This window comes from Harpia harpyja, chromosome 8 (assembly GCF_026419915.1).
Source record: "Harpia harpyja isolate bHarHar1 chromosome 8, bHarHar1 primary haplotype, whole genome shotgun sequence".
Taxonomy (NCBI): Eukaryota; Metazoa; Chordata; class Aves; order Accipitriformes; family Accipitridae; genus Harpia; species Harpia harpyja.
The window spans coordinates 43882224-43910198 of record NC_068947.1 but is presented as its reverse complement, the minus strand read 5'-3'; the positions used below and the strand labels follow the sequence as shown (position 1 = coordinate 43910198).

General features: G+C 41.8%; 1 protein-coding gene across 4 annotated transcripts; it reads left to right on the top strand.

The window, feature by feature from the left end:
* Nucleotides 1-531: 531 nt before the first annotated feature.
* Nucleotides 532-23193, top strand: NXPE3 (neurexophilin and PC-esterase domain family member 3). 4 transcript variants are annotated; one of them, XM_052794589.1, is made up of 7 exons: nucleotides 532-630; nucleotides 1975-2026; nucleotides 3986-4198; nucleotides 11568-12328; nucleotides 14365-14438; nucleotides 17354-17560; nucleotides 18506-23193. In XM_052794589.1, the coding sequence occupies exons 3-7, from the start codon at nucleotides 4106-4108 to the stop codon at nucleotides 19054-19056; spliced, it is 1686 nt and encodes a 561-aa protein (XP_052650549.1). In that variant the 5' UTR covers nucleotides 532-630; nucleotides 1975-2026; nucleotides 3986-4105; the 3' UTR covers nucleotides 19057-23193. The 4 variants fall into 4 exon arrangements, with proteins under 4 accessions (XP_052650549.1, XP_052650551.1, XP_052650550.1 ...); XM_052794590.1 differs by lacking the exon at nucleotides 532-630 and adding an exon at nucleotides 1583-1832; XM_052794591.1 differs by lacking the exon at nucleotides 1975-2026 and having other exon boundaries at nucleotides 534-630.
* Nucleotides 23194-27975: the final 4782 nt, after the last annotated feature.

Below are 27975 nucleotides of genomic sequence, written 5' to 3'. Positions count from 1 at the left end.
CCAAGCCAACCCCTCACTAGCTCCCTTCCATGTTCTCCTTCAGCCCCAGGCTCAGCTATGTTTGAGCTGTAATGGTTCCCCTCAGCACCTTATTTCTTGACTGGGGGTGCAGCCGGGTGGGCCCCGGAGAGGAGCCTGGTATTGCCACCTGGGCCATAAACGTGGGCTCTGCACCAGCCTCCCCACATCCTGGTTTCTTTGGCTTCACCTACGGTGACTCAAAAATTATGGGGTCTTTCCCCCCCCCCCCCCCCACCTCATTACCTGGCGCCCTTCTCGGTGGAGAAGGATGCCCGGCCGTGAGTGCGGTTTTCCGTTTTTTTCTTCCCCTTAGCGTCACCCTTTTCAGTGTAGTTGAGGCAGGAGCTTCCCCCGCCGGCGCCAGGTCCCTCAGCGGCGGCCCGCGCTCCCTCTCCAGGCCGGGGCCGCGGTGCCGCAGCCCGGGCGAGGCGGCGGCCGACAGGGGCGATCGTTAGCGGGGCGGGACCGGGAGGTGGTGCCACGGCAGCTGCCGTTCGTGTCGGGGGCGGGCAGGAAGGAGGGGCGGCGGGGCCCATGGATATATGGCGAGCCGCCTCCGGGCTGGGGGCGAGGCCGCCGCCTGGCCCGGGGGAAACGGCTGGGGCTGCGGTGAGGGAACGCGGGGTGCCGCCGCTGGCGGGGCCTGCGGCTGCGGTGTGCGGGGCTTGTCTGAGGGGGAGCCGGGGCGGCAGCGGGGCCGGGGCCGTTGTAGGGAGGCAGGCAGGCAGGCCCGGCGGCCTGGGGCGCCGTGGCGGGGGTGGGTGCCCGGCTGAGGCGAGGGTTCCCGGCGTTGGCGGGTGTCCTGCTTACATCCCCCCGCTGCCGGGCCCGCCTGCCCTCACAGGCGCGCTGCGGGCGTCGCTCGGGTTTTACTACCTCGGCGGCGGCCGAAGGTGCTTCCTGCCGGTGCAGGGGCTGCCGGCTTTGGCTGGCAGCCGCTTGTGCCGCTCCCCCGAGGGCTGCGAGCCGCCGTGGCAGCCGGAGGCCGGCCGGCCCCGCCGCGTGTGCCCGGGCTGCTGCGTGGGGCTGCCGAACCGCGGGCGAAGGTGTGCCGCGGCTCGGAAGAGCACGATAAAAAGTAAAATACAGCTTTAGAATTTACTTTGCCGGCAACGGTGCTTCCTGCTTGCCTTCCCCCGGCCCGGGTCTCTGACTCGTGGGTGCATATTCCCGAACCGCGGAGCTCGGCCGGGCTCCTGCCGCGTTGTGGGAGCGGGCTCCTTCTCCGAGGCCAGAACCGCCGCAGGGAGCTGCAGCAGAGCCGGGCTCCTGTCAGGGATCCGTGCTGACCTCTGAATGTCAGCTACCGCGGGGGCTGAATTGGGAAGAACAGTAGCAAAACAGGTTTTCTGTGGCTGCAGCGAGGCCAGCGTCTCGCCTGGAAACCTTGTGCCTCAGTGAAAGGGGTTTGGTATCGCCAGAGTTAGTGGCTCGTCTGCCTTGGCGATTTGCAAGACAGTTCTTTGAAGTAGTTCCGCTAATGCATGCTTTTGTAACGCTGCTGGCTTGGGGAAGTATTGGGGTAGAGAGCTGACAATATTTAACGACTTGGGGACAACCCCCCCCCCCGAAAAAAACCCCAACCAATCTCGTATTTGAGCATAAGAGAGCTTGAAGACTGTTCATAAAAATGTCACTGAGCTGGTTTTTGTTTTTAACCTTGGGCAAAATGGGACGTGTAATAACACGGAACAAAGCGGAGAGGAGTAATACTTAACAATAAATAGCAGTAAATTCAAAGGTATAGGACTGAAGTTAAAAAAATTTTAAAAATAATCCCTGGATTATTGTAGAAACAATTGATTTTACAGGTGAGGAGTCTTAACTGCCATGTTATTTTGTGTCACTGCAAGCAAACCGCCAATATACAAGATTTTATTAAAAAAATACTTGTGTGTGTGTGTATATATATATATACACACATATAGGGTTTTTTTCTGTATTGTTTTCAAGGTTATTTTTGGCCTTTTGTGTGAGTGGCTTCAGAGAATGCTCCAAGAATAGGGTAAGAATCTAAGGCTTTTTGGTGTACTTGAGTGCTTCTATTATATATAAAAAAAGAACTAGATCAATTATTCAGGGATGGTGAAACCAGAAGTATAAAGGAAGCTCTAAACCTGTACATTTGAATGTTTTAGAACACGTGACATTTACAGAAATACAGAAAATTTTGCACAAAAACTTTTGAACAAAAATACAGGGGAGTAGCCTCCATGGCCTTTTGATGTGTATGAAATTACATTTTATTAATTTTCAGTGTCTCGTGCTTTTTGGTGATTTGAAGAGAATTCTCAGCAACAAAATTGGAAATTCCCTTTTTCTCTAGTGTGTTTGTTTCTGTTCCTCAAATGGCCATATATGGCCTTAAATTAGCATTTTAATGTATTTAGGTATATTCATTATCAGTTATCATTTAAAACCTGACTTGATATTTTATACAGATTTAGTACTTTAGTGCAGAACTGTTCCAACAAAGCTGCGTTTTTGTTGCATTTTGTCAGTTTGATACTTTAATGGCTGTCTTGCTCTTTCAATGCCTGTTCATCAGTTGGAAATACAATCTCTGTAATACATTCTCAGCAAAGCATTTGAAGTTATAATCCCTATAATCCTTGTAAAGCAATTTCATGTGCGGTCTATTTTGAGACTGTCCTGGTTATACCAGTAATATATTTCAGTTTTCTAGTCTATGCTCATTTAATTAGCTGATTTTTATATTTAACGTATCATTATGTTTAGTTTAAATTTACACAGCATTCTTCATATAGTCTTAATAAATAGTATAACTTCTCAGTTATACTATTTATAGAAAGTTATACGAAGTTTATCGAATCATTTGATTATGTTGTTGCACTTGGTGGATGGTTGTATGAGTAATGCTGCTTTGAGAATATTAGGTTTGAAGAGACTGGTGTCTTTTGACTGTCTCTCCTTGCCATCTGTTGCCTCTTTCCAAGTTTAGAGCTTCTCCTTCAGCAAGAACAGTACCCTTTTTGCTTGCAAAACGACTGCCTCAAAATTGTCCCTCTAAAAAAGAAGGAAGATACGTGTCAAACTGAACAAACATTAAGCTGTGAGAACTGATTATCAACAGTTGTTAAGTCTGTGATTTTATAATGGATCAGCCATCAAGCAACCTCAGAGAAACAATATATTTCATGAAAGTTAAATTTTATTAAAAACATGACTGTTGTTGTATTTTATTTAAAAAAAAAATCACGAACAACAAAACCAAAACCCAACACCCTGCATTCTTCCCAGAAGTTTACTTTTTTCACCATTAGAGCTGCATAAGAGTACATGGTGTAAAAGGAATGATTAAAATAAACCCAAACAAACAGATCACAAAACCAACAGGGAGGATGTAGTCTAATGTTATAGAAGATTTCTGAAGTTCCATTTTAGTGCATTCAACTGTCAGGTATCTCTCGTTTAACTGATAGGTGTTACAGCTATTTTCTCCCCTCTCCCTGGCAGAAAACTCGAGAAAGTATCTTTTATCTTGCTTATCTAGACTTGCTTCAGACCTTAGTCTTTAACTGACTGGAATCTCTAATCAGGTAAATAGGGAGATGTCTAAAAACACAAGTTTCTGCTGGAAGTCTTGGACTTGTGATGGCTGGATGGTGATAGTGTGGCCTAATGGATAAATAGGGTGGTGGTTGTTTGTGTTGGTTTTTTAGTTGCCAGAAAGAAATGTTCTTTTTCTTTTGTTTTATATCAAATACAGGTGAGACTAGCTTTATGGTAAGGTTTTGCCTTGACATGCCCAAGAGAATTAAGTAACATAATAGATAGTACTGTTCAGATTAATGTCACAAAAATCTGTCTTGACTTTACAGTTCTATTGTACCAGTTGTTGTTGTGCAAAGTTCCGCCATTTATATGTTTTCAGTGTTAAACTCAACTTTACTTCTAATAATATTTTGGGGATTTAATATAATTTTTGTAAATGCATTTGCAGGAATGAAGTGGAAGTCAACTGAATTCTCTTGTGCACTACCAAGACGAAATGACATTCATGTTTGTGGTGAATGGAAGTCATGGCAGCGTCTAACATGGGAGGGAAAGACATGAATGGACAATGTGGCGTGACTCGTTCAGATTGCAGATCTTCTGCCTGCTTATGGCAGTACTGGCTATTGTGGTGCTGGTCCATAATTTTTTTCAGTTAGAGGTAAGTGGAGCCTGTTTCTTCTCCAAGAGGGCTTGAGCAACGTTATTCCTCTTTGAGTGTAAGGTTAGAATTGTGACTGACAGCATTTAGCTAAAACTTGGAATCACAGAAAATTCAGACTGGAAGGGAAGTTTGGAGGTATTTAATCCAACACCCTCCTCAGAGGGCTAACTTCAAAGTTAGCTTGTATTGTGCAGGTTATTGTTGAGTTGAGTTTTGACCTTCTTCAAGGATGGTCAGATTTCACAGCGTGTCTAGGCAGCCTGTTGCAGTGCTGCACCTCTCTCGTAGGGAAGAATGTTTCTCTTATGTGCAGGTGGAATTTGCCTCTTGTCCTTTCAATGTGTAGTTCTGACTCCAGTTCCTCTGTGACTCCCCTTTAGGAAGTGAAAGACTGCAGTTAGACAGTTAGATGCCCTCTTGGTCTTCTCCAGACTTAAAAAAAAAAAAAAAAAAAAAAAGGTCTGGTTCCCTTAGTGTCTCCTTTCTGTCATGTACTCCAGTCCCCTAATTCTCACAGGGGTTCTTAGCTGGTCTCTTCAGTTTGGTTCTGGTATGGGGTGTCCAAAAACCAGACACAGTGTTCTAGGTATGGCTTCACCAAGGTCAAGTTGAGGGGAATTACCACTTTGCTCAATCAGCTGGTTATGCCCTTGTTAATTCATTGCCACAATGCTATGCTGTTGACACATGGTCAGTTTGCTGTCCACCAGATTCCCTAGGTCTTTTTCTGCAGAGCTGTTATCTAGCTAGCTGATCTCCAGCCTGTACTGATGCAACTTTTCTTTGCCTTTTCCTTTTTCCCTCTGCTGTGTCTGACTTGCATATTTCTTCGTTTTACTTACCACTTTAGTGCAGAGGTACTTTCAAACTGCATTAGTCAGTAACCCCAGACTAAAGTCAAGACAGATAAAATCACTGAGGATCCATTGCAGGGAGCCTTGGAGGCTGACCCTGCCTGTTGGCTGTCTGCCTGGCCAGACTGTCCAGTGTGGCATTTGGTGGGTGAGCATAATAATGCTTAGCCTAATACCTCATTAAATTATAGCTGTCTTTTATGCATGTTAGTCAATCAATAATTGCTTTATGCTTTTAAGTTGTGTGTGTCCTGCTTGCAGAGTCTTTTTCCCTCCTGGCTGGTGATGCCCAAATAAAATGGTCCGAAAGAGGTGCTGTAAAATCCCCTCTCACCCTGAAAAAGATATAGTTGAATTGGAAGAGGTTCAGATAAGGGCAAGGAGGATGTTTGAGAGGTCTAAAATCACAAGTGGCACAGGATCAATAACTAAAGAATGAATGTTTGTTACCTATTGCAGTACTAGTGGAGACATTAAATAAAAACTGCAGATGCTGAATTCAGAGGAAGCAGGGGTGGTTTTTTTATGGATTGCAGCAAAGCTACAGAAGTCCTTGCAGTAAGACTGTGTAGCTGCTGAAAGTGTATGTTCAAAAAGTCTGGATGAATTCGTAGAAGAAAAATCCATTAGGGGATACTAAATCTTAAAGATGTCAACCCTAGCATTTAAGAAGTCTCTAAGCCATGAAGTGGTAGAAACTGGATTAACTTTTCAGGAGGAAGTATCACAACATGTTTCGCCTGTACTCTTTTCCCACACACCTGCTGTTGGAAACTACTGGAAATCAAAATACTGTGTTTGATGGACCTTTGGATTGAGTTAGAGTGATTGTTTTTGTGTAACATAGAAGGTAGCTTTTCTTTTGTTGTCTCTTTTTGTGGTTTTTTTGGCCTAGATGTTGCATGAAGAACAGTGTTGATATTTTGAATCTTAGACTATTTTCTTTCTTTTCTTTAAATTACATTTCTTAGAGAAAAGGGCTCTGGCAGAGCTTCGAGAGTGAAATGAAAAATGCAGTATGGGTGTCCGCTCTGTGCTTTTTCTTGACACTATTCATGATGAGTATCTACGTGGCTTTGTTGACCTTTACATATCTGATATTCCAAACTCGTTTAAGTATTGTGTTGCTGGTAAATCTTTATGCCGTGACATGCAACTCTAACCCCTTTTGTTGTCTTGACTGTTCTGAATGGACTTGCTCTGGTATTTGTCTCTGTCTTTGCCATAGCTTTCTAGGCAGTCTAGTATAGGTATCTATGCTGATTCTTTTCAGTCAGAGATCAAAGCTAGAAAAGGTCTTAGAAAATGTGTTTATAAATGCATCAGCCATGCTTCTCATCCCCAAATTATCTAATCTAGCTGGCTAAAGCTAAAGAGCTAAGGCAATTATCAGCTAGTCCCCAGCCAGCCTCCCTGCTTTTTCTCTTTAGGATTTTATACTTTTTCATGTTGGAATCTTCCCTCTTGAATTCTTACACTACTGATGATACCCTCTAAACCCATGTCAGGTTCTACCCGTGTCAGAATTTTACTTTTCTTACCTCGTGTTTAAAAATAAATAAATAAATAAAAAAATCAAGCTGTACACAAAACATTTGATAGCCTGCTTATTGTTTAATTTGCATTTTAGCATGGAGTAGCTTCTCCCTTGAGGTCCACAGCTGACCACTGCATTATAGTACCAGAAGAAATGTATTTTTATTTTATTATATTTATTTTGCAAACACAGCCAGGCAGAAAAAATGTTCTTGCACCAGCTGTAACTCTTAGCCTGGCCTAGCCTAGTATATTCAGAACAATTGCTGTAAACCTGCATGGCAAAATATCAGGTGATTGTTGAGGAGCAACATCATGCCTTTAGGATACAGGAAAGTTTGTATATTTGTATCAATTGCCTTTAGAGCGACAGAACCACTTCAGGATTGGTTGTGAGCATTCTTTTATTTAAAGCGCTTAGAAAAGAGAGTGTATGGGGAGAAGGGAAGTTCCTTGCAAGGATGAGGGAATGGTGTGTGGAATCAAACAGCTGAAACTGAAAAAGAGAACTATGTAACAAAGTTTTTTATTCTTGCTGCTAAATTGCAGGTGCCTACAAAAGATAACTGCATCATCTTATTTGGATTATTGCTGGAACATTTGTCTGCCAGGTGATGGCTTTTTAGGATTGACATTGACATTTAGAGTAACTTAGTACCCACTCAGTGCTGTGAGACAGTAAAGACAGTGAACTGATCTCATGCCTGTCTTAGACAACAAACAGGGATAAAGTACCTGGAGTGTAAACTTACTGAAAATAAGATGACTGACCTTTCAGTAATTGGTATTTGTTCAGTTTCAAATATTGTCTGCTGAATAAATTAAGACTCTCTATTGGGCAAACTGGAACTCCCCCCCCCCCCCCCCATGCCTGTCATCTGGGAATCTCCTGTGATGTTTCCTGCTTTAATGTTAGTGACATATGCAGGTTTACAACAATCGTTCTGAATGTATGAGGCCAAGCTAAGAGTTACAGCTAGTGGAAGACACTGGGCTTTGAGATGGAGTTCCGCCTTTTCAGCAGCAACTGAAATACTGAACATTTTTTATTGGCCCCCAACGTTATTGCATTTAACTGAGGACAAGTGTTCATTGCAGGTCTAACCAAGTGCCCTGTGACCCTTCCAGAATATCCTTGAGAGCATGATTGCCTGGGTGGGCCTATATGTTATATCTAATTTTTGCTTGGCTGGCAGTGAGAATGCTAAAAGCTGAGTCATTGAGCTCAAACTTTCATTAGTTCTCCTGAAAATACAGCTTCCTTTTTTCCTTTTTATGACATCTCTCGTGCACCAGGAACAGCTTGTGGATTTGTTTGTGCTTAATTGACATGTAATCTGTTCTGTCCTGCCTGTGTTACTTGGCAGACATCCATTAAATTACTTTGTGGTCACATTTGGGTTTTGTTAACTTCAGAATGCAGCAAATAAAAAATAATAATAATTAAAAAAACCCAAACAAAAAACAACAGCAAAAACCCCATCACACAAGCAAACAAAAAACCCTCAAACCCAACAAACAAACAAAACCCCTTGGGAATTGCACTCAAAATCAAAACACCCTGATTGGAGTATATATGGAAATAAGCTAAGCAGGGCAAGTGTTACTCAGCATGGAGACTGTATGAAAAAGTAAAAGAATCTGTGTCATAAAGGAAGAGGAGTCTTGAGAAATCTTGAGAAATGCTCTTTATCTGCCCTACTTAAAGAAATTTTATTTTGTTTTGGCTACTAACTAGAGAGCCCACAGTTTTGCATGGGCTCAGTATGACTTCTTAATATAAAGGAGCCAGAGAGATTTGGAAATGCCAGTGAAAGAGTGGGTAGGAAATGGAGTGGGGCTAAGCTATTAATCTGCCTCAGGTCAAGCCATGCGTATCCATAGGGGTAGGAGAACTTGAGCACTTGTTTGGAGATGAGCCTGGAAAGCACTTAAGAAAGGAAGATGGTTTGGAAAGCTTTTCTATTCCAGTCAAGGATCTTCAGTATATTAATTGACTCTGAAGCTTTCCCTGCCTTAACTGGGAAAGGGAATCTCTGTAATATTTTCTCCTGTGAATAGCATACATGGTGTAGTTTACTTTCACACATAAGCTTATAATTCTGCAATAATATGTGGTCCTGTTTGGGCTTGGAAGAGGGCTGTAAACATGAACAAGGATGTTAGAGAAAGCATGGTCCTTCAGGATGTTGAAGAAGCTCTGGTTTTACCTTCATAGAGGTTCCCCCCTGCCCCTTTGAAGATTGATTGAGGAAATATTTGTGGTATGATCTATTCTGCTTAATGGGTCATGACCTGGAGATGCTGGAGTTGAAGTGATGCTGCTTGTCCGGGACCTCAGCTGCATACAAGTGAAGAGCTTTGGCCTTGTGCTTTGCTAAAAAGGCTGTGTAGGTGGACTGCTTTCGAGACGTTGAACTACATTCTCTGCTCTGTTTTCTGAATGTATCAGTTTGTTGCCTTCGTGTTCTCTGCACCCTTTTCGACTGAAAGATATAGGTATGCCCTTGGAAAGACTTCAGAAAGGCTAGCTAGGCCAAAACCAACATCTTCATCTCTGAGAGAAAGACTAGGTTAAAAACCCTGAAGAAATTCATAGAAGGTTAAAAATCGTGATAGGTCTGTTTTTAAGGCTGCCTTAGGTAGCCATCTCTCTTCTTCATTTGAAAAAATTATTTTTTTCCATGTCCTCCCCCCCCTCAAAGTACCAACCATTGAAGAACCAACTGAAATACAGAAACTTTCTCTCGAGAGCTTACGCTGAACACAAGAAGTAATCAAACACAAACACACGAATTAATCAAACACATGTATTCTCCCTCTCTGCCCCTCCTTAGGTAAATGCGTAAATATTTTTGCTGAGACATGGTTACCAGCTTGTTGGATGCATCAAAATATATAGCTAATTTTTAAAAATATTTCCATGCAGGATTTTCTGTGTTATGTATATGCATGAGCAAGTGAAAGGAAGAAGTTCTGAAGGTATCCAAAAATAGAAACTTGGCTTAATTCAAGAATGCATGTAGACAAGATCTAAAGTAGAACTATGCCTGAGATTCATTCTCATCTTTGCCTGAAATTTACTGGATTAATAAAAGTAATGTGCATTATTACATTTGCATTTTTGCCTGCTGTGATAGAAAATAGAAATAATTACAAATAACTTCAGATGGCCTTCAGGAAAAATTTGTTAAATCCTTGGTGGAAATGTAAAACAGAAGCAAAAGCTTCTATTGTGATACTAACATTTTGTGTATCTATGGATACCTGTCAATTTACATTTTATAGTTAAAATGTATTAACTTACTATTTCAGGTTTTGTAGTTAACGTGGATATCAAACAGACAAGATTCTGTGTATCCATCCTACATCCTAGTGTGCTCATTATCCTCTTAGTCTTAAGCTGATCAAAACGAACTTCTTATGTAACAGCCTTCAAAAGCCTCTGCATTTCTATTGCTTGTTAAGTTTACCTTTCTTCTAAAAAAGTATATGGAATCTCTTGTGTCATTCAAATGATTTTAATATACTGGCAAATTCAAATAAAATGTAGCGGGGGGAAACTACTTAGTATCTACATGTACTATAAGTGATATTTCAATGAAGTAAGAAAGGTTTATAACAAAAAATAAGGCTTTAATGTAAGTGCTGGGAATTTTAGTACATTACTGAGCAGTTAATTATGGAGGAAGTAAACAGAAAACACTAGGATATTGGTAAGTACAGTGATCTTTTAAAAAATTTCAAATAGCATAGTTTTAATTTTTTAGCAATCTTTCAAATCTAAACTAGCCTATGCTCTGGTACCATGTAAGTGATACGTTGCATAATTTTAATCTTTACTTGAAAAACGATTTTGCTTCTCAATGAAATATGTGTATGGATAAGTTCTACTATATGTACCTGATAATTAAGTACTCATTAACTGCTGATTTTGTGCATATTTGAGGTGTAAGTTTAGGTTTGCTGATTAGAAATCTCACAGGTAGCTCTGGAGTCTTAGACTGTGTTATCTTTCAAATTTCCCTCATGCAAACCTGCAAAATTGTGTGATGTCATGAAGAAGATGGTATCTCTGCAGTCATTTGCATAAAAATACAGTTTTGGACACGGATCTCAAGTCACAGCAGAAGCCCCCTCTCTTAGTCTAGCATTGTATTTAATTATTTTAGTTTTTAAACTCTTGTGTGGATTAGGGGATCTTTGCTTGTGTTTCATTTGGCTCTAGAAGAAGCTGTATGTAGATTTTAAAATCTTAAAAATGATCAAACATTTTTTTTGCCTGTTTAGTCCTAGCTTGTGCGAGGCTATTTTACTTGCCCATCAGTTCATGAATTCATTGTCCCTGGAGCATTCCTTTCTTTTTTTCCATTTCTTTAAATCTGTATGTTACATGGAAACCCACATTTCAGATAATTAATAAGAAGTGATGTGAGTGTGACCAGATAAATGACTGCAGCTGCTACATGCAGTGGACTTCTCTAGAAGGCATGTGCGGGGGTGTATCAGCTTCATCTGCAGTGTAATGTCTCACAGAAACCCTATTTCTTTGCATTATATTGAGCAGGTATTAGACTTCATTGTGCTTGAAGACTAAAATGTTACTACAGTAAGAAAATTAAACATGAGTTACAATTTACTATTTAATCATACAACCTTCTGTAATTTTTTTCACATTGCAGATATTTACATAATACACTGGTAGCCACAATACTGCCATGAAAAATATTGGGCCTGATTTATATAAAACCCTCTTTGCCAGAGCAGAGTAACCACAGGTTGCCCACCTATTTCTTTAGAAGGGCCACGGTCAAATTAATAGTTTTGTGTCTTCTAGTAAAGTTGCTTCGTTTGGTCAGCTTTAGAGCTCTGTAAAGCAGAACCCAGTTCTTGGGATCATTTCCTGACAAAGCATCAGTTATTCATAGTGTTTCATTTAATAGCATGGTTTCAGGTAATGTTTTTTGTCTCCCCAGCACCTGGATGATGACACAGTTTCAGGATCAAATTGGATAACAGAAAACAATGTCCAGCATTCTCTGTCACAGACAACCAAAACTACCAGGAAGCCTTACTGTGGTTATAAGCAGCAGACTTTGTCCAAAAGAGAGCAAGCAGAACAGGAATCGTTGCTTGCTGCAATACAGTGGCCAAAACCCCCTGATGGCAAAATTGCCTTTGCACAAAGCACTGATCCCGCACGTAGTGACTTTGTGATTGTGAAACCCATCGGGTTCTTCAAGGTGGGTGATCAGTTAGAGGTACTTGTCCGTATGAATGATTTCCAAGGAAAACCCAAGCAGTATGGCGGAGACTATCTACAAGCACGCATTCACTCTCCTCTGCTGAAAGCTGGAGCAACGGGAAGGATTGTAGATTGCCGTAATGGCCTTTACAAAGTCTTCTTTACCTTGCTTTGGCCAGGAGAGGTCAAAGTTTCTGTGTCACTTGTCCATCCGAGTGAAGCAATCCAAGTCCTGCTGCGTTTACGAGAAGAAAGGCCAGACAGGGTCTATTTCAAAAGCTCATTCAAGTCTGGGAGGTATTCAGAAACAACTGAGTGCAATGTTTGCTTGCCTGGAGATCTGCCGGTCTGTAACTTCACAGATCTCTACACAGGTGAGCCATGGTTCTGTTATAAGCCTCGAAAACTGTCCTGTGCCAGCCGAATCAGCCATGCCAAGGGTGGATATCAAAAAGGTCTTCTGACACAAGAGGAAAGCCTCTTTTTCCAAAGGTATGCATGTTGTTGGATGTATATATACTCAGTCAAGTAATTTTTTTTTTTTTTTTTAAAGGCAAGCTTTAGGTTATTGGTGAAATATGACATTGCCTTAGAGGAAGTGTGTATCTGCAGGAGCAGGCGTTTGATGTGAGTTGTTGAATATTCTCTTCCCCTCCATTCAGCTGTGCAAGAACACAGTAATCTTACCCTAAAGAAACTTGAGTGTAGTTCAGTCTCTGTGCTTTGAATTCAACCCTGGTGCACCTGCTAAATTTCACAAGATCATGCTGTCTAAATCTGGTGGTGGTTTGGGGGACTGTTTCCTTACTTTTTGTTTCCACACCTACGCTTGCAATACCAATAACAACGCTTTGAGATGTATTTTTGGCCAAGTCTGAACTACCTGAAAAAGGTCCAGGTTTTGGGCTTATTTTTATACAAAATACCAATTGCTTTTATCCTCAGCAAAGGTTGTCTTACATGTACTGCAATGTGTTCCTTGTTGCTCAGTACGACTTTCAAATCTTAGGAATAAGTTTAAGTTAGTCATGAAGAAAACACCTGGTAGAACAAACTGCTGAGCAATAGCTGTGCAAGTGGAAATGATCTGTGCATGTTATATAAAGTGTCAAACTAAATGAGTTTTACAGTCATCTTTTTCTTCTGCATTCAGCATTTAAAAAAACAATACATCTCTTAGTGCATGGGTAGATGTGATAGAACTGCTTCTGTATATACCCTCAGCTGAAATTAGAGAGTTAGCTACTGTGTAGTGTCAGAACTGTAGTTGTAGGCTACTGCCTTGCTCTCCAAAAAAGGTGCTGAAGGAAAGTGTTTCAGCAGTGTGTCTACTTGAGGCTTAAATTGGGAAACACTTTAGAGTAGCAGCTCCAAATAGCTTAATTAGGAAAGCGTGTGTGCATGTTCGTAACTGAAGACCGGAAATCAAAAGTAAATATCAGTGGAATTGGTTTTTTGGCTATTCCTTACCAAGTTTGTAAGTGGGTCTTTTGACTTTCTGTGCCTCAGGCAGTTCACCTGTAAAATATGGCTGATGTGATTGGTGATGTTTCCAAATAGGAGTGGGAAATTTTTTTTTTGCTTGTTTTGTTTGTTTGTTTTGTTCAGCTCTGAGATCCTTGACTGAAATGGCTTACAGACATTCCAAATAATTTATTTCTTAAATGGAGAAAAGCATTAGACATGGATTCTCTTCAAAACAGCAACAAAAGTCAGAACAAGAGCTTAGTATTAATTCTCTGCCTTTGTCACAGCTGTACAGGAGTGATAAGTGTGCAACACAAAATTATCAGAATTCACTGATGTTCACAAACAAGTACTTCTGATGTCTCTTGGTGTTGCAGGGGATGAGCTGTGTTTCTGTATTCAGCAAATTGCTGTCTTACTGGAAGACCATATTGCTGGACATATCTGAAGTTGGTTGGACGTTGGCTGGTACTACTGTCTCCCCCAGAGGCAGGACACACCACCGCTAGCCTAGTCTAGAGCTAGAACTGCAGGTGGTGGTGGTGGTGCTGGACTGCCGCAGGCTCTGCTACATACTGCAGAGCAGGCTGTGGGATTACAGGGGCAGAAAGCGGTAACTACCTCAAGAGAGGTATTTGCTGTGAGAAGCACCTATAGAGAGCTGGCAGAGCTGGGAGCTGCTGCTGCAGCATACCCTTTCACTGGTTTATCTCCTGGCAGTGGTACACATTACCACAAGTTGGGAACTTTCCATCTTTGCGGTAAATCCCCCAAAGCTTCTTGCAGACCTCTGACAGCTTTATAGCTCTATCTAGGTTTGTGCCAGTAAAAATGTGCACAAGATTTGTGTCCTAGTCCTATGAAATTTTGGATTCTGATTCAGAATAGTGGTAGTGGTCTCAGGAAAATTAGTACAGAATGAATTCAGCTATAGGAAGTAGAGCACACTTAAAGTAAAAAATTCTTAGTGTGAGTCCTATGTACTTATTTGAAGTAGACTAAGAAAAAATGAGTTTAATACTACCTGCGAATTTTACAAATATTATTATTTTTTGTTCAAGTGATGTGAATATCAAAAGGCCGATACTCTCCAGTGGACCTGATTCAGTAATTGTAAAGCCCAAGGCATTTACAGGTAAAGTGAACTTTATAAGATTCTTGTTTGTAATTCATAATTAAATTTATAAAAAGAACAACAGGGATGAGGTAATAATTGATTTGTTTGTTTTCATAGCATGGAATAGAAATTAACTTTTAAATTTGTATTGAGAAGATGAAGGCTTTTGGTTGTTAACTGCAATATAAGTTCAGTACTAATAACAAAATTGTTTAAATGGGATACATATATACATAAATGGGATTTGAGGCAAAAAATAATTTATATAAAACAAAGTCTTTTTTCTTGCCAAAAGTGTCCTTTTTTTCTAGCATTTACTCAGAGATGTAAAATGTCTGTCAGTAACTGCTCACCAAACTCTCAAGTTAATCTAGCAAAACCAGCTGCGTGGTGTTTCTTAATTTCTTTCTTTGTTAAGAAGTTTGTCTAACAGATTTTGACAATTTACATTTAAGTATTACTATCATTTGTGTTACCACAGGATGTCAGAACCTAGTTGTGGACCAGAACCTAATTTTTCTGTACCCTGTCTAAAAACAGAACAATGAGAAAGTCTGTACTAAGTTAAACTTAGAGGTGTATCTCATTCATATTCATGTGCATGCTTTTTATGCCTCTAAAAAGCCTGCATAAAAAGTGATGCAGAGAATTACTTCTTAATTGAAAGCTTTTCAGTTGTTGGTTTGTTGTTTTTTTTTTTAATAAGGTTGTAGGAGATTTTAAAGGTAGAGTTCCTGACCTAAGCAATGAAGTCTTAACAGAAAACAGCCCACAGCATTTCTTGCTTTTAGTTTTGCTGTTCACTAAAAAACCAGAGTGCTGCTATTAGGCCAGCAGCGCTTTCCCCCCTTTCTTTCTCCAGATCCTTTAGATGACATGTTTTTTGTTGCTATTTTTATCTTGTATATTTCCAGAAACTGCTGCAAAATTTGACATTTGATTATGTCACCCTGCTTTCAGAAGTTACAAATGATCAAAGCCTGCTCGCGTTTCTTGGGGATTAATGCTGGGTTAGAAAGGGTTGATAGGAGTAGCACAGTATTCCTCAGGGAAGTTCCTTCTAAGAACAACAGTCGCTGAATAAATTAACTTAATACATTGGTATAACGATTGTGGATGTATGGATTTGTTAGGATTGATGGCACACTTAAATTCATTCTTCTGTTGTTGTTGGTTTTGCACATACCTTTCTGTTTGGGGGTAAATGTAGATCAAGTTGATTTTTAAAACTTTATTTTTCTGAAATACAGCCTTTTATTTCTATTCTTGGTTTGTAACTATTCAGGTTGGAGCTTTTACTCTCTTCTATAACATCCAAAAGTAATAGCTTTCTGAATTCTGGTGCAAAACTGGTATGATACTATACACAGATTTGAAATGCTGGCATTAGGTTTAGTGTGAGGCACCAAGAAGTTGTTCTAGTACCATTTTTATGTGTATAGGTGTAGTCTAAGAATCAATTAAAAGGTAAAAAATTGAAATGTTTTTACATCAAAACTTAAGAAACAAACGAACTGAAGTTGTGAATTCACATTATGAATTAGTCTTTAACTACATGACCATATGAAGGGTTTTTTCCTTTTCTTTGTAGGATTCCTGTTTCATACATACTGGATGAGTCAACATTACTAGTTGGGGTTTTTTCTCTTCCTTCATTGTCCCTGTTGCCTAATGTAAAGAATCATCCGAAGATAAAATTTTCTAATGACTTTTTCTGTGGTACTCGTGATTATAGTCTTTGTGTTACACAAGCATACTAGTAAGTGTCCCTGTGAGGTCTAAGGAGGTTAGCATCTACTAATGCAAGACACAGAGAATATTGTATAGAAATGGTGAGACCAAAAATGCCTGTTAGGAATGGGTGTTTAAAGATGCGTATGGTCTGATTTTTTTTTTTTTTTTTGAGTGTTTAGAATTTGGCTACACCTGTGTTACAACGAAGTATCTACCAGAGAATGCTTCTGGGCCCTGGAATTCCACTGCCCGTACTTCTACATAGTTAGAAGGGTCCCTGGCACAATTTTGGCCATGGCAATGTGTGCTTTCCCAAACAGCTGCAAGTTAGGACAGGCCAGGGACTGTTCTTAACAGGTAGTCTCCATGCCAAGGTGGGTGAAAGTGTTCAAACAGCTGGACGTGGCTGCTCCACGCAGCTGGTGTTTGTGCCAGGGAACAGCTCCGTGCTTGTTCAGTTTGGGTATGTGAATACACGTGCAGGAAAGGAGGAACCTGTACTGACCTCACGGGAGTTTGATGTACTAGTATCTTATTGGATACGAAGAGAAATACGGCAATGTTTGACTGATGTAAGCATGAGATGGCAGCTGCTCTTCCTGTCATCGCCGGCCCTTGCTTGCAAGGTATCGACCGACTTCTGCAAGTTAATAGGCGTCCTGCAGAACAGAGCTGCCCTGGTGTGGTCTAATTACTCCTCAGGGGGCCGCCTAGCCCCGGCAGTAAAAGGGGAAGGGGCTGGATAGCAGAGAGAGAGTACGAAATCCATGGAGTTGGAGACTCTCATAATACATTCAAAGGGCACGTGCAAATTTCTTGGTGATAGCTTTAGTCCTGGCACTTGCTGGTTTTGGAGCCCTTATGATTCAGACCGCACCCTTCTAGCACGTGTGGTTGGAGGAGGAGTGTGTGTGTTAGTCCACAGAGGGATATTTTGTTGTATTTTACTTAAATTTCGGAGCGGTACCAGGTTGTCACCTCGGGGCCGGTGCCCTGTGCTGCCGCCGCCCCTGCTCCGCCCGGCTGCCGCTTGAGGGCAGCAGCGCGCCGCGGCGCCGAGGGGCGGCGGGGCCGGCCGGGGGAAGAGCCCTTTGGCTTTCAGGTGGGGAAGAAGGTCATACATCACCGGCGGCGTGTCCGTCAAGGTTACGGAGGCCGGTTTTGTCGTATGTTAGTTTTAAAGGATTTTTCTCTTCCAGATTCAAGCAGTATGGACAGAGCTGAAGATCCCACGGTTTCCCCCTCTGGTTATTACTATGAAGACCAGTGGAGGCCCAGAACGCACTGGATCCATCATTTTAACAAGTCAGATGATATAACCAAGTGCTTACAGGGGAAAGTAGTCCACTTGTTTGGAGACTCTACAATAAGGCAGTGGTTTGAATATCTGACAGCGGTTGTTCCAGGTTATTTTTCTTTAATTTGGTTTTGTCCTTAAAGACTTTTGCAAAGCTTTATTTCTCACAACTCAGACACAGAGCTGATCTTACTGAATGACAATGACAAAACAAAGGAGGAGGAAAGACGAGACATTATCAGAAGCCCTGGCAGAAAGGCAGTTAGTCAAATGTTTGAGCAGACACTGGAAACATGTAGGCCTTGGAGATGGGGCCGCAAGGCATCTGCAAGATTGTCCTTGTAAAACGTGTCACCAGTGAGGACCGCTGCTGTGGCTGTGAGTTAAGGTGGCCACCCAGGGGGCACGGCAGAAGTCACTTAGGGTGCCTGCGTAAGGCCCTGCAGCATCCCAGTCACACGAGTGACTTCGGAATGAAGTAGCAAAGGACTTCTGTTACTGTGGATTGGTTTGGGGCCCTTTCTTGTTTCCCTTATTTTAGCTAAATAATTTCCCTTATTTTAACTTAAATAACAGGATTTCAGTAGCCAATTCAGTATTCCTCCCTTGCCTCTAAAGCACTTAAATTGTGTTGGAACACAGACGTTGAGACTCCTTAATGCCTACAAGTTGAAGTCATCTTTAAATTTAATGGGGTCCTAAAGTTGCCAGAAGTGTTCCTGTGAACACTGAATTCATAGGGCAACAGTGACTGAAGGAGTCTATTTGGAAAATTTCTTTTTTATGAGAGAGAGAAGAAAATAGTTTGGGAAACGTGGAAAAGGCATTGACAGCCTTGTGAAGTGTGCTGTCTTGCAAATTTCAACATCCATAAACTCCACTGTGAAATATGCAGCTAGCACATGTATGACACTCATCTGCTTCTTTTAGAGTTCTTAGAATTATGTTCAGATTTCCTTATCTACTGCTACTTTTGCCCTGTGGCCCTAGCATCTTGCTGATAGTTTTAATCTCTTATGCCGTCTTTCACTAATGCTTGCTCTTGGGTTTTCAGATCTAGTGGAATTTAACCTGGGGAGTCCCAAAAACGTGGGCCCTTTCATGTCTGTGGACCTGAAGCACAATATCCTACTGAAGTTCCGCTGTCATGGGCCACCCATTCGCTTTTCAACAGTCTTCAGCAGTGAACTGCGCTACATTGCCAATGAACTGAACGGCATAGTGGGTGGTAGAAACACAGTGATAGCCATAACTATATGGTCCCACTTCAGCACTTTCCCTGTGGAAGTGTATATCCGGCGGCTGAGGAACATTCGAAGATCAATTATTCAACTGCTGGATCGCAGCCCCAAGACTTTAATCATCATCAGAACCGCTAACGTTCAGGAGCTTGGGCCAGAAGTGAGCCTCTTTAACAGTGACTGGTATTCCTTTCAGCTTGATTCTGTCATGAGGAAAATGTTCTCAGGAATTGCTGTGCACTTTGTGGATGCTTGGGAGATGTCTCTGGCTCATTACTTGCCACATAACTTGCACCCAAAAGAAGTCATTGTTAAGAATCAAATAGATGCATTTTTATCTTATGTGTGCCCTCTGCAAACTTAGCACAAGTGGGTATCCCTATGTCATCTTTTGCTATAGCCGAAGTAAAGTTGCTCTTTGTTGGAGCTATCAAGTTAAGCTGGATGGTATGGAAGAACTCTGGTTATTGTACTTGCATGCAGTATAAGTGGGGCGGCCTTAACTCTGGGTAGCTGTGAAGGCTGGTAAAGAAGAATTGACTGTTCAGGCCATATCTTCCTGCAAGGTTGATTCCTTTCAACCTTATCATTCATATCTGAGATTATTAGAGAGCACCTTAAATTAAATTGACAAGATTCAATAAGAAATTATGTGGGTTATTAGCTTTACTAGTTGTCTGCACTGTATGCTTAATTTAATCCATATGACACTGATTCTGCTGCCAGGGTCTTCCTGCTCAGAACTGTGTGTGAAACCTGGGAAAGGTTTTGGGAGCAGTCTTTCTCTCAACATTCTAGAGTTTGAGGGACATCCCTTCCAGTTGTATGTCAGAGCAGCAGTGTCTGTTCTTGTTTCTAAGTCCTAATTAGAAATATGAAGGAAGTGTACCAAGATCACTAATATCGATCAAGGAAGCACAATCAAAATATCTATAGTATTAGGTCATCAAGAATTTGCTGAAATTTAATAGAGCACACTAGTTAGGCACCCTTGGTGTTTACAGATGGCTGCTAAGTAATGCAAATAGCCAGTATTTTAGTTTGGTTTCCTGTACTACTGAATCTCTTCTGAGCTTTGATACAATGTCTACTTCTTCATTTATTTGTAATGGAGAAATGTGTATATTATGACCTCAGTGAAGGCACTGTCTCAGGCAGTTTCTGCAAGTTCAAGTTGCAGTCTTGCCTACTTGAAGCTTGAAGTGTTTACTAATGAAAGTGTTTCCCTTCCCTATAAGATAAATCTATTCCCTTATGCTCCTGCAAAGCTGGGCTTCTGGTAATTACTCTTGTAACATCATTCCTACATTGTGTCTGTATGGAGAAGCCAAGTGACCTGAGTGCACTTGACGATGTTTGGCAATGGGTAACAGTAACTGGAACACACTAGTGTCAAGGCCATGCAGTGAGGCCCCTTCTGTGTTTGGCAGTTTTATCATTTATTCATGAGCTTCACTGCTGCCAATATAAAAGGTCAAAAAAATTGCACCCAAAAGCCAAACACACACAGGGTTGCCCTTCATACAGATGCTTGGTAAATATTTGCAGTTTTGCCGGTGTGCAAGCTGGTGGCTCTTGGGCCTCTTGGCGTGGTATTTGCTGCTGCTAATTTGATTGAGCCTGTCTATAGTTTTAACTAGTAGCGCTTTGAAAACAAAGTTTTGATTAAATTCAGCCCCCAAATTAAACAGCAGAGAAGTGTTCCGTGTTGTCTTATTTCTGGTCCCACTCAGGCCAAAGGTAGTCTTTACCAGTGGCTTTACTGAGAAATGCGTCAAAACAGTAGTAAAGTGCTTCTGAAGAAGCTCATCATGCTTAAGGACAATATCAAAGTTGAGTCTTTGTGAGCAAACTGAGAAGATTAATAAGGAAAATTGGTAGGTTGCATGGAGCAGAATAATTGAAATGTCTTCATATTAGAAATGTTTTACTCTTTGCAAGGTTTGCTGTTGTGTTAGGAGGATTGTGCTCTTATTGCTGGAGCCCCAAGAGGGCTAATGCTACCAGCTACAGGCACAGTGTTTTTTGTTTTGTTCATTTTAAAGGACAACTGAGAACTGTTTTAAAAACAAATGTAAATGCTTTTAGCATGTAAGAGTCATCAGTAGTATCCACCTATAAACTTACCAATTTTAAAATGTTGTAAAATGGCTGTAGGAGTCACGTACACTGAAATAGCATCTATTCTTACTTTTTCAAATCAGAATTAAGGAGGTCCAATTTGCCAGTTCCTACTGACAACTGCCTCACATAGTATCTGTCCATACATTAGCTTTAGGTAACTATTTCATACTTTAATATGTTAATGGAAATTTATCCTCTGCTGAAAAGAGACCACACCAATACAGGTCTGGGGAGGTAAACCAGCACAATGCAAAATGACCTTTCATCTTTTCCAGGTGTGTTTTTTAAAATAGGTACAGTATAAGGCTTTCATCCTGAATAACAATTCTATCCAAATAATGTTAATGAAAATAAGACTTCAGACATTTACTTTGAAGGAAACTACTTAATTTGTGGACTAACCATTTGGTTTTCGTCATAAAGCCGTATCATGTGTGAAAGTGTTGTGGCAGCGTGTTTCTTCTCTGAATGTTGTAGTGCTCACCACTCTCTTCAACAGCAACTTTGTATTGCTGTCAGCTGCCAAGAACAGATAGAGAAGAACATATTTTTTTGGATGTTTTGACAATTGAGGAAAAGAGAACAGGACTGCTACTAGCAAAGATGTCTAATCACCTTCTGGTAGAATGTTTAGATTAATTTTTTAATAACAGATTAACTAACTTTTAGGTAACGAACTTGAGGGGAAATTGCCAGTTGATTTGGAATGAGGACCAATACTTCATTTCTTTGAGCTCTGGAATAGTCAGGGAGGAGAAAGGGAGAAACTGAGGGATTTACTCATGTTTTAAGATGAAGACTGGGAACGCTATGCTTTTATATGTCATTCAGTTGAACTATAAATGATTTTTCATTTCTATTCTTGTCTTGTTACCAGTTGCACCAGTTGTGTATGTACTGTATATGGAAACATAGAAGCAATAAAATATTTTTAAATCGGTTTCTTTAAACCTCTAAACTTCTAAATGGATTTTAATAGGGACTTAGGTTAAGAGGTTGGTTATGTTTCAAGTTACTTAATATGAAATGGGACTGGAAAGGAATTTCTCAGTTGTCAGTTAAGTATTTTCCTTTACACATAAAAAATTATTTAATGAGAAAGCCCTGTCTTCCTTTTCTTTCCATTTTCTTCACTTGAAGGGAAGAAATTGTATTATTTTTGATATTTTCATTCTTGTCCTGAGCCTTTTGATTATTAACCTTTCAACATAGAGATATTTTTTTCCGCTTTAATGTCTTTATTCAAAATCCAGCTCACTCAAATCCCAGTGAAGACGACTGTATTTTTATGGTGTTTATCAGAAGATTTCAGAGCAATTTATTTATAAAATAAGTAACCCCCATTTTATAGATTAGACCAATACACGGTGATTTTCTGCACTTGATATTTTCAGAATCTTGTTTCTCATATATATCATGTTAGGCTGATTTCTTCGTTCTAGAAATTTAGCAAAAACTTTAGTTGAATTGTTGATGAAAAGTGAGAATAAAAAGCAGAAGTTTCCCTTTTTTCAAGTTTTCAATAGCTTCTAGTTTCATCTGCTTTACAGCATTATTGCAGCTCTGCTTTCTGAGATTCAAATTAGCATTTTTCATTGTTTTACTTGTTAGAGGTAAGCATTTAAAAATGGGAACTTTGCTTACTAGAAGGGTCTGTACTACTTTTTATATACTTCAGGTGATGATTCCATGTATATATGACAAAAACAAAGATTTGAAGTTGTCTCCTGGGAAGGGTGAGGGTATTGGGGTTTTGCTTTGGTTTTGCTGCAGAAGTGTGGGTTAAAACATTGTTCCACTCATGACAGTTTAAGTAATAGCAAAAAACTTCAATCACAAATATGTATTTAATTTATAAAGCACTTGCTCATGAAGTCCAGATCACTTCATTCTCAGTTTCTACTCATACGTATTTAGACTGTTTGGAAGGCTCTTGTTATCTGTTGGTAGCAGTAAAGGGCTCTGCATCTGTGTGTTAGAGAAAGAACTTGTTTTCAAAAGGTTTTTTTCTATTATATGTATATTACTGAAATGCTTACAATACAAAGGAGGCTCTAATGTCTTTTACTTCCTGATGTGATCAGAAAAACAATTTAAATAGCCAAAAAGCTCAAAGAATAAGAAGTTCCCAATAAAGAGGGCAAGTTTACTTAAACTATTTCATTTGTTGGGTAGAATATATTTTAATCTATGGTTTATAGATTAAAATCACTTTAAAAAGTGATTTTTTTTTTTTTTTTTTTCTGATGGTGTGTATTTGGAGGGGAGTGATCTGTGCAGGCAGCACAAGCCTGGCATGAGACATAGCGCTGAAGCACACTGATGTTTCCTGTTGTCGGTGTATGAGGCCTGACACGTAATAAAAGCTTATACATAATCTAGGCTTCCTTCTCGGAGAGTTTTTGCAATGCATCCGGCCAACGGGAAGTCCTTAAGCCACATCATTTAAAAAAGCAGTGTGAAGAACAGAGGAGATGCAGCGTGGTCATTGCTTCTCAAGCTTATAAACAGTTTTTACTTTAAGTAATGGAAAAAAAAATCAAGGAAAGATCTGTCCTGTAAGTCAGTCGGTGTGTTCAAGGGCTGTAGGGCATCCTACACTGCCCGGCTGCGTGCCTGCTGCTGCGTGAGCCCAAGAGCTGCGTTTGCAGGGTCGTGGGGAGAGGGAGAGAGTGGCTGCACGGCACAGACCGGGGAGCCTCTGGGATGGCTGGAGGGCCAGGGTGGTGGAGTTGGGCGATGGCTACAGGGTTGCCTTGGATTTAGGTTGCAGCCAGGATTCACAGCTGGGAAAGAAGTAAGCAGGGTGCGTTGCCCTGTGTGCTGATTTCCTATATATACAGCCAAAAATAGCCTGAGTGGGAAAAGTCCCTGAACTACAAATTCCTGGAAACTAGAAGAGAGTACACTGAGGCAGTATTGCTAAGTGTTTGCTCTGCTTTTCTGTTGCCCCTCTTGTTCGGTGGTGACCGCTGAAGGAGGCAGGGTAGGAGGCAATGGCCAGTGGTGTGATCTAGGGTGCTGCTTCTATGTTCCTCCAGAACAAAGAGCTGAGTTCATGGCCCAGCCTGCTCTCGCCAATGCTACCTGACAGCCACTAAGTAACAGAGCAAAGTACCTTATTCCCAGCATTTTGCTCCAGAAACTGAAAGTGAAGCGTACTGCCATCGTGTCCCACCTACGTCAGCCTTCGCTTAGCCAAAAATGGAGGAGAGAGGCTGCAAAGCATGAGCTGCATTTCAGTGTGGTGCGAGGTCAGGCCCCAGGCATGCTTAAAGGGGAAATGCAAGTGAGGGGTAGGAAAGAGAGGGGAAGCAAAAAGGGTAGGATGGGGTCGAAGGAAGGACAGCGTGCAAAGGTCTCGCTCTGTGACACCAAGGAGAGGAAGTAGGTTGGGGATTTGGTCATGCGGAGGTTTCCGAAGGCAATATCAATTGTGTGGGACAGAGTCACTCCTCTGATATAGCGCAATGAAATATACATACCTATGTTTCTCCAAATGTGTCAAAAAAGGAACACTTCTTCCCACCCAGGCTGCTCACCCACCTCTTCCTCTGCTCCCTCCCAACAGCAATCATGTTAGGTACTGTTCCAAACTTTCTGCTTACAGTTGGCTGGGAGCCATGTATATTGGGTTTTCACACGTTTGTAGATGTGACAGATACCATAGGTGGGGAACTTTTTAAAACAAAACCGAAGCGTTTATAACCAGAATAAGGAGGAGTGCACAGGCAGGCTTTCATCGCGTGTCATGTGCTCTTCGGAGCCTGTGATGACTCAGGGAAGGCACGTAACTCGCCTGAGATGGCACAGGTGCTTGGCAGGGAAGGGGCTTGAGCCTCATACGGCCAGACAGAGGGACAGGAGGCTCACCAGGGCTGGCAAAGAGCCGAGACAACCTGGTTTCTGATCTGGTCGGAATGGGGCTTCTTATGTTCATCCCATGGTTTAGCACTGCATCGCCAATTAGCAAGGTATTATGTAACTTCCAACATTAGCTGTCCTATTTACAATGCAAGACCAATGTATTTGAAATCAGGGAAATGGATCTTTGAGTCTTTCCTGAAATGTTAATTCACCGCAGTGCTTGTCACCCAGATCTGAACTTTCATGTAAGGTAACCTAGCTCGTATCTGGGCAGTGACTTTCTAAAATTCTGTCCAAATTACTGTGTCCTCCTTCACTGTTGGTGTTACTAGTCTCTCGTGGGCATATTCAGTAGCCTTTTGGGGTGAAATAAGCTGGTCCGCTCTGTGACTCTGTCATGGTGAATTGCACAGGAGCTGCTTCTCTGCCTGGAATGGGAGAGAGGGATTTTGTGGGAGGATGCTAAAGAATTAAGAGCGTGTGAGTTATTTCGTATGAGCCCCAGATGCAGAGTGAGCACATCACTAAACCGAAGTGAAAGTACAACATGCCTTCCCCTACATACTGACTGTGTCAGCTCGTGTGGGCTTAATAGAGTAGTGAATCCTTAATGACTGTGGCCAGAAGAGGGCTTTGAGGCACTTAAAAAGAGCCTGGGATGACTCTCAAATGAAAAACATAAGCCACAACGTAATAGTCTTGGTGGTGGTTTGTTTTCTAACTCCTGGGTAGTTGCGTTTTGAAAACAAAGGCACCAACACCACCGGATGAAGCTCTTTTACTTGGAGTTCATTTTAGAGTGAAATTCAGTTGATGACATAGATGTTGTAACTCTTAGGCTGGCTTAACACTGTCCTTCAGAGGAAGATCTTTTTGCCCTAAATATTCTTTTAAATCCAATCTCTTTTTTTTTCTGAAGTCACAAAAGAATCCAGAGGAGTAAACTTTACTGGGATAGAACAGTCCATCTCAAGTCAGTTCTTCCTGCAACGTGGAAAATTTAGCAGACTGTGTGGTCTGACAGCAAGACCATGCTATGGCAGTCAGTGTTCCCTGGTTCAGCCATCCATTAAACATTTTGTCTTGCCCCTCCACTTGTTATTCTCTCCCTTCCCTGGTCAGCTCTGAAAATAGACAAGTGCTTTTTACCTGGTGCCCTCATGCTTGGCCTCTCTGTACGAACCTGTTATTTTCTGATTCAGCTTGATATAGGACTTTCCCTTTTCACTCTAAATCTCTGCTGCAGGTTGTTTGCAATGATCAGGACTAGTTATACAACAGGTACTATTGCTCTGCTGTGACATGGCAGCACACTGAAGGATGTTACAAAAGAGCTTCCAGGTGGGATGTGCTCGTTGGAGTTCAGCAGGTGAGAGGCATGGTAAAAGTACCTGCAGTGAAAGAATCATGACAAATTCACAGGTTTTTTTTTCCCCCTTGCCATCCTGGGCTCCATTCTTGCCACTCCTTTCTACCCTCTGGTTTTTCCTGGGCCGGGTGAGTCACACTTTCCAGTCCTGCCTTCCCTCTTTCTCTGCCTGAATCAGCTTCTCTCAGGGAATCATTGCTTGCTGCTGGCAAGGCAGCTATTTCTGTCTTTAGCTGTCTCTTCATTCTAATGGTTTCTTCTCTTTCTGCTCTGCCTTTATCATTTTTGCCCTGTGTATTTGTAGTATTATTATTATTTGCTTCTGCTGTGTTTCGTTTTTGCCTTTGCTTTGATAAGTGAAAATAGGAAAAACAAGTTACTTTATGGAAAAAAGATACTGTCTTAAAAACCCAATGAAAAAAGTTCAAGAGCTCCAGTAACAAGCAGATATTACAATTATTTTACATTGTTGTAAAATGCATCCAATATATGTGTATCTTCCAATCTTAACAATTTCATATCTGCTGTTTGAAATGTAGGTTCTCTATGTCAACAAATTTCTTCCTGATGTCCTGTTGCCCCCTGTTCTTCTGTGCAACCAATATTGCTAGAAGTAGATATTTTGATTTTTGACTGAAGTCATGAGTTTTCATCCTGCCCTGCCACACATCAGCTGTTTGGCCGTGGCATTGTTACTCTGCCCTTCTGTGCCTTCTGTTTGTTTCTTGTTGTATGTGGATTTTCCTTTTCTTTGCAGCAGGGATTGCCTGTTTGCACAGGTAAGTGGGTGCCCAGGAGGGGGCTGACCTCCGGTATATTTACAGCTGATAAGAAGTGTCCCCCATGGCTTTAGGAGCCAGAGCACCTGAGCTACCCTGATTCAAGAGGCAGTGACACCTGAGGATAAAAGGGTGGAGAAGCTGGATGGGGCTCCAGATGCTATTCCTACTACCCGAGGTGTTGGGCCCTCCGTGCCCCTCTGGGGCTGCAGCCTCCCCGCTTTGCAAAAAGAGACCTTGGTACCTTGTGAAGGCACCCAGAGGCCTGTCAGGTCCCCGACGGCAGCACGCTTTGCTCCACAGTTGCTGCGGGAGAGCGCGGGGCGAGGGTCTGGCCAGGGCTCTGCCCTGCCCTGCGTAAGACAAGACTGAGGGCACGGCGGCCCTTCGGCCAGCAAACAATCGAATAGCAGCCCCGGTTGGAACAAACCGCCCTTATTTCAAAGAAAAGTATTGAGCCCATCAAGATTACCAGCTGAACGTGTTCCAGTGATATAATACATCTGCGAACAGGAAGATGGAGCCCACGCAGCGTTTCCTGCCTGCAGGGCGAAGGTTTCAGAATGATCACCTTTGGGAACGAGATTTTCTCTCCTACCTCCCTCCTGCAGCTTGCTGAGGCAGGGTGAGGGTGGGGGTAAAGTCTGAGGGGTTTTTATTTGTTTGTTTTGAACATCTACGTTCCAGTGCAGGAGGCACGGGGGACACAACGGGCAGGGGGATGAGTAGTTCAGTGCTTTTACCTTGTTGGTGCCAGCCGCCGGGATCTCTATGCATTAACTGTGCTTGGGAAGGGGTAACGGAAGGGGCTGAAGCCAGGGGGTGTTCGCTCTGAGAAGATTTGGGTGTCCTGTCCTTGCTCACCATGTTTGATAAGCATGGTGAATCCTGGCCCGTGCCACTGCTGAAAGGAGAAAAAAGGGAGTATGATTCAGATGGATCTGCTCACCTTTTAGGAAAATCCTGGAAACTTCCATGCTGAAGGTTATCGTATCTACTGGAGCAGGTGACTATTTTACATCTGATACATCTGTGGCAAAGGGGAGTACTTTTTTTTTTTTTCCCCAGCCCCCTGCCTCTCCCCCTTTTTAATCAGGCTTCTGGCTGTACGGAGCTTTCACGCTAACTGATGCTACCCTCCATG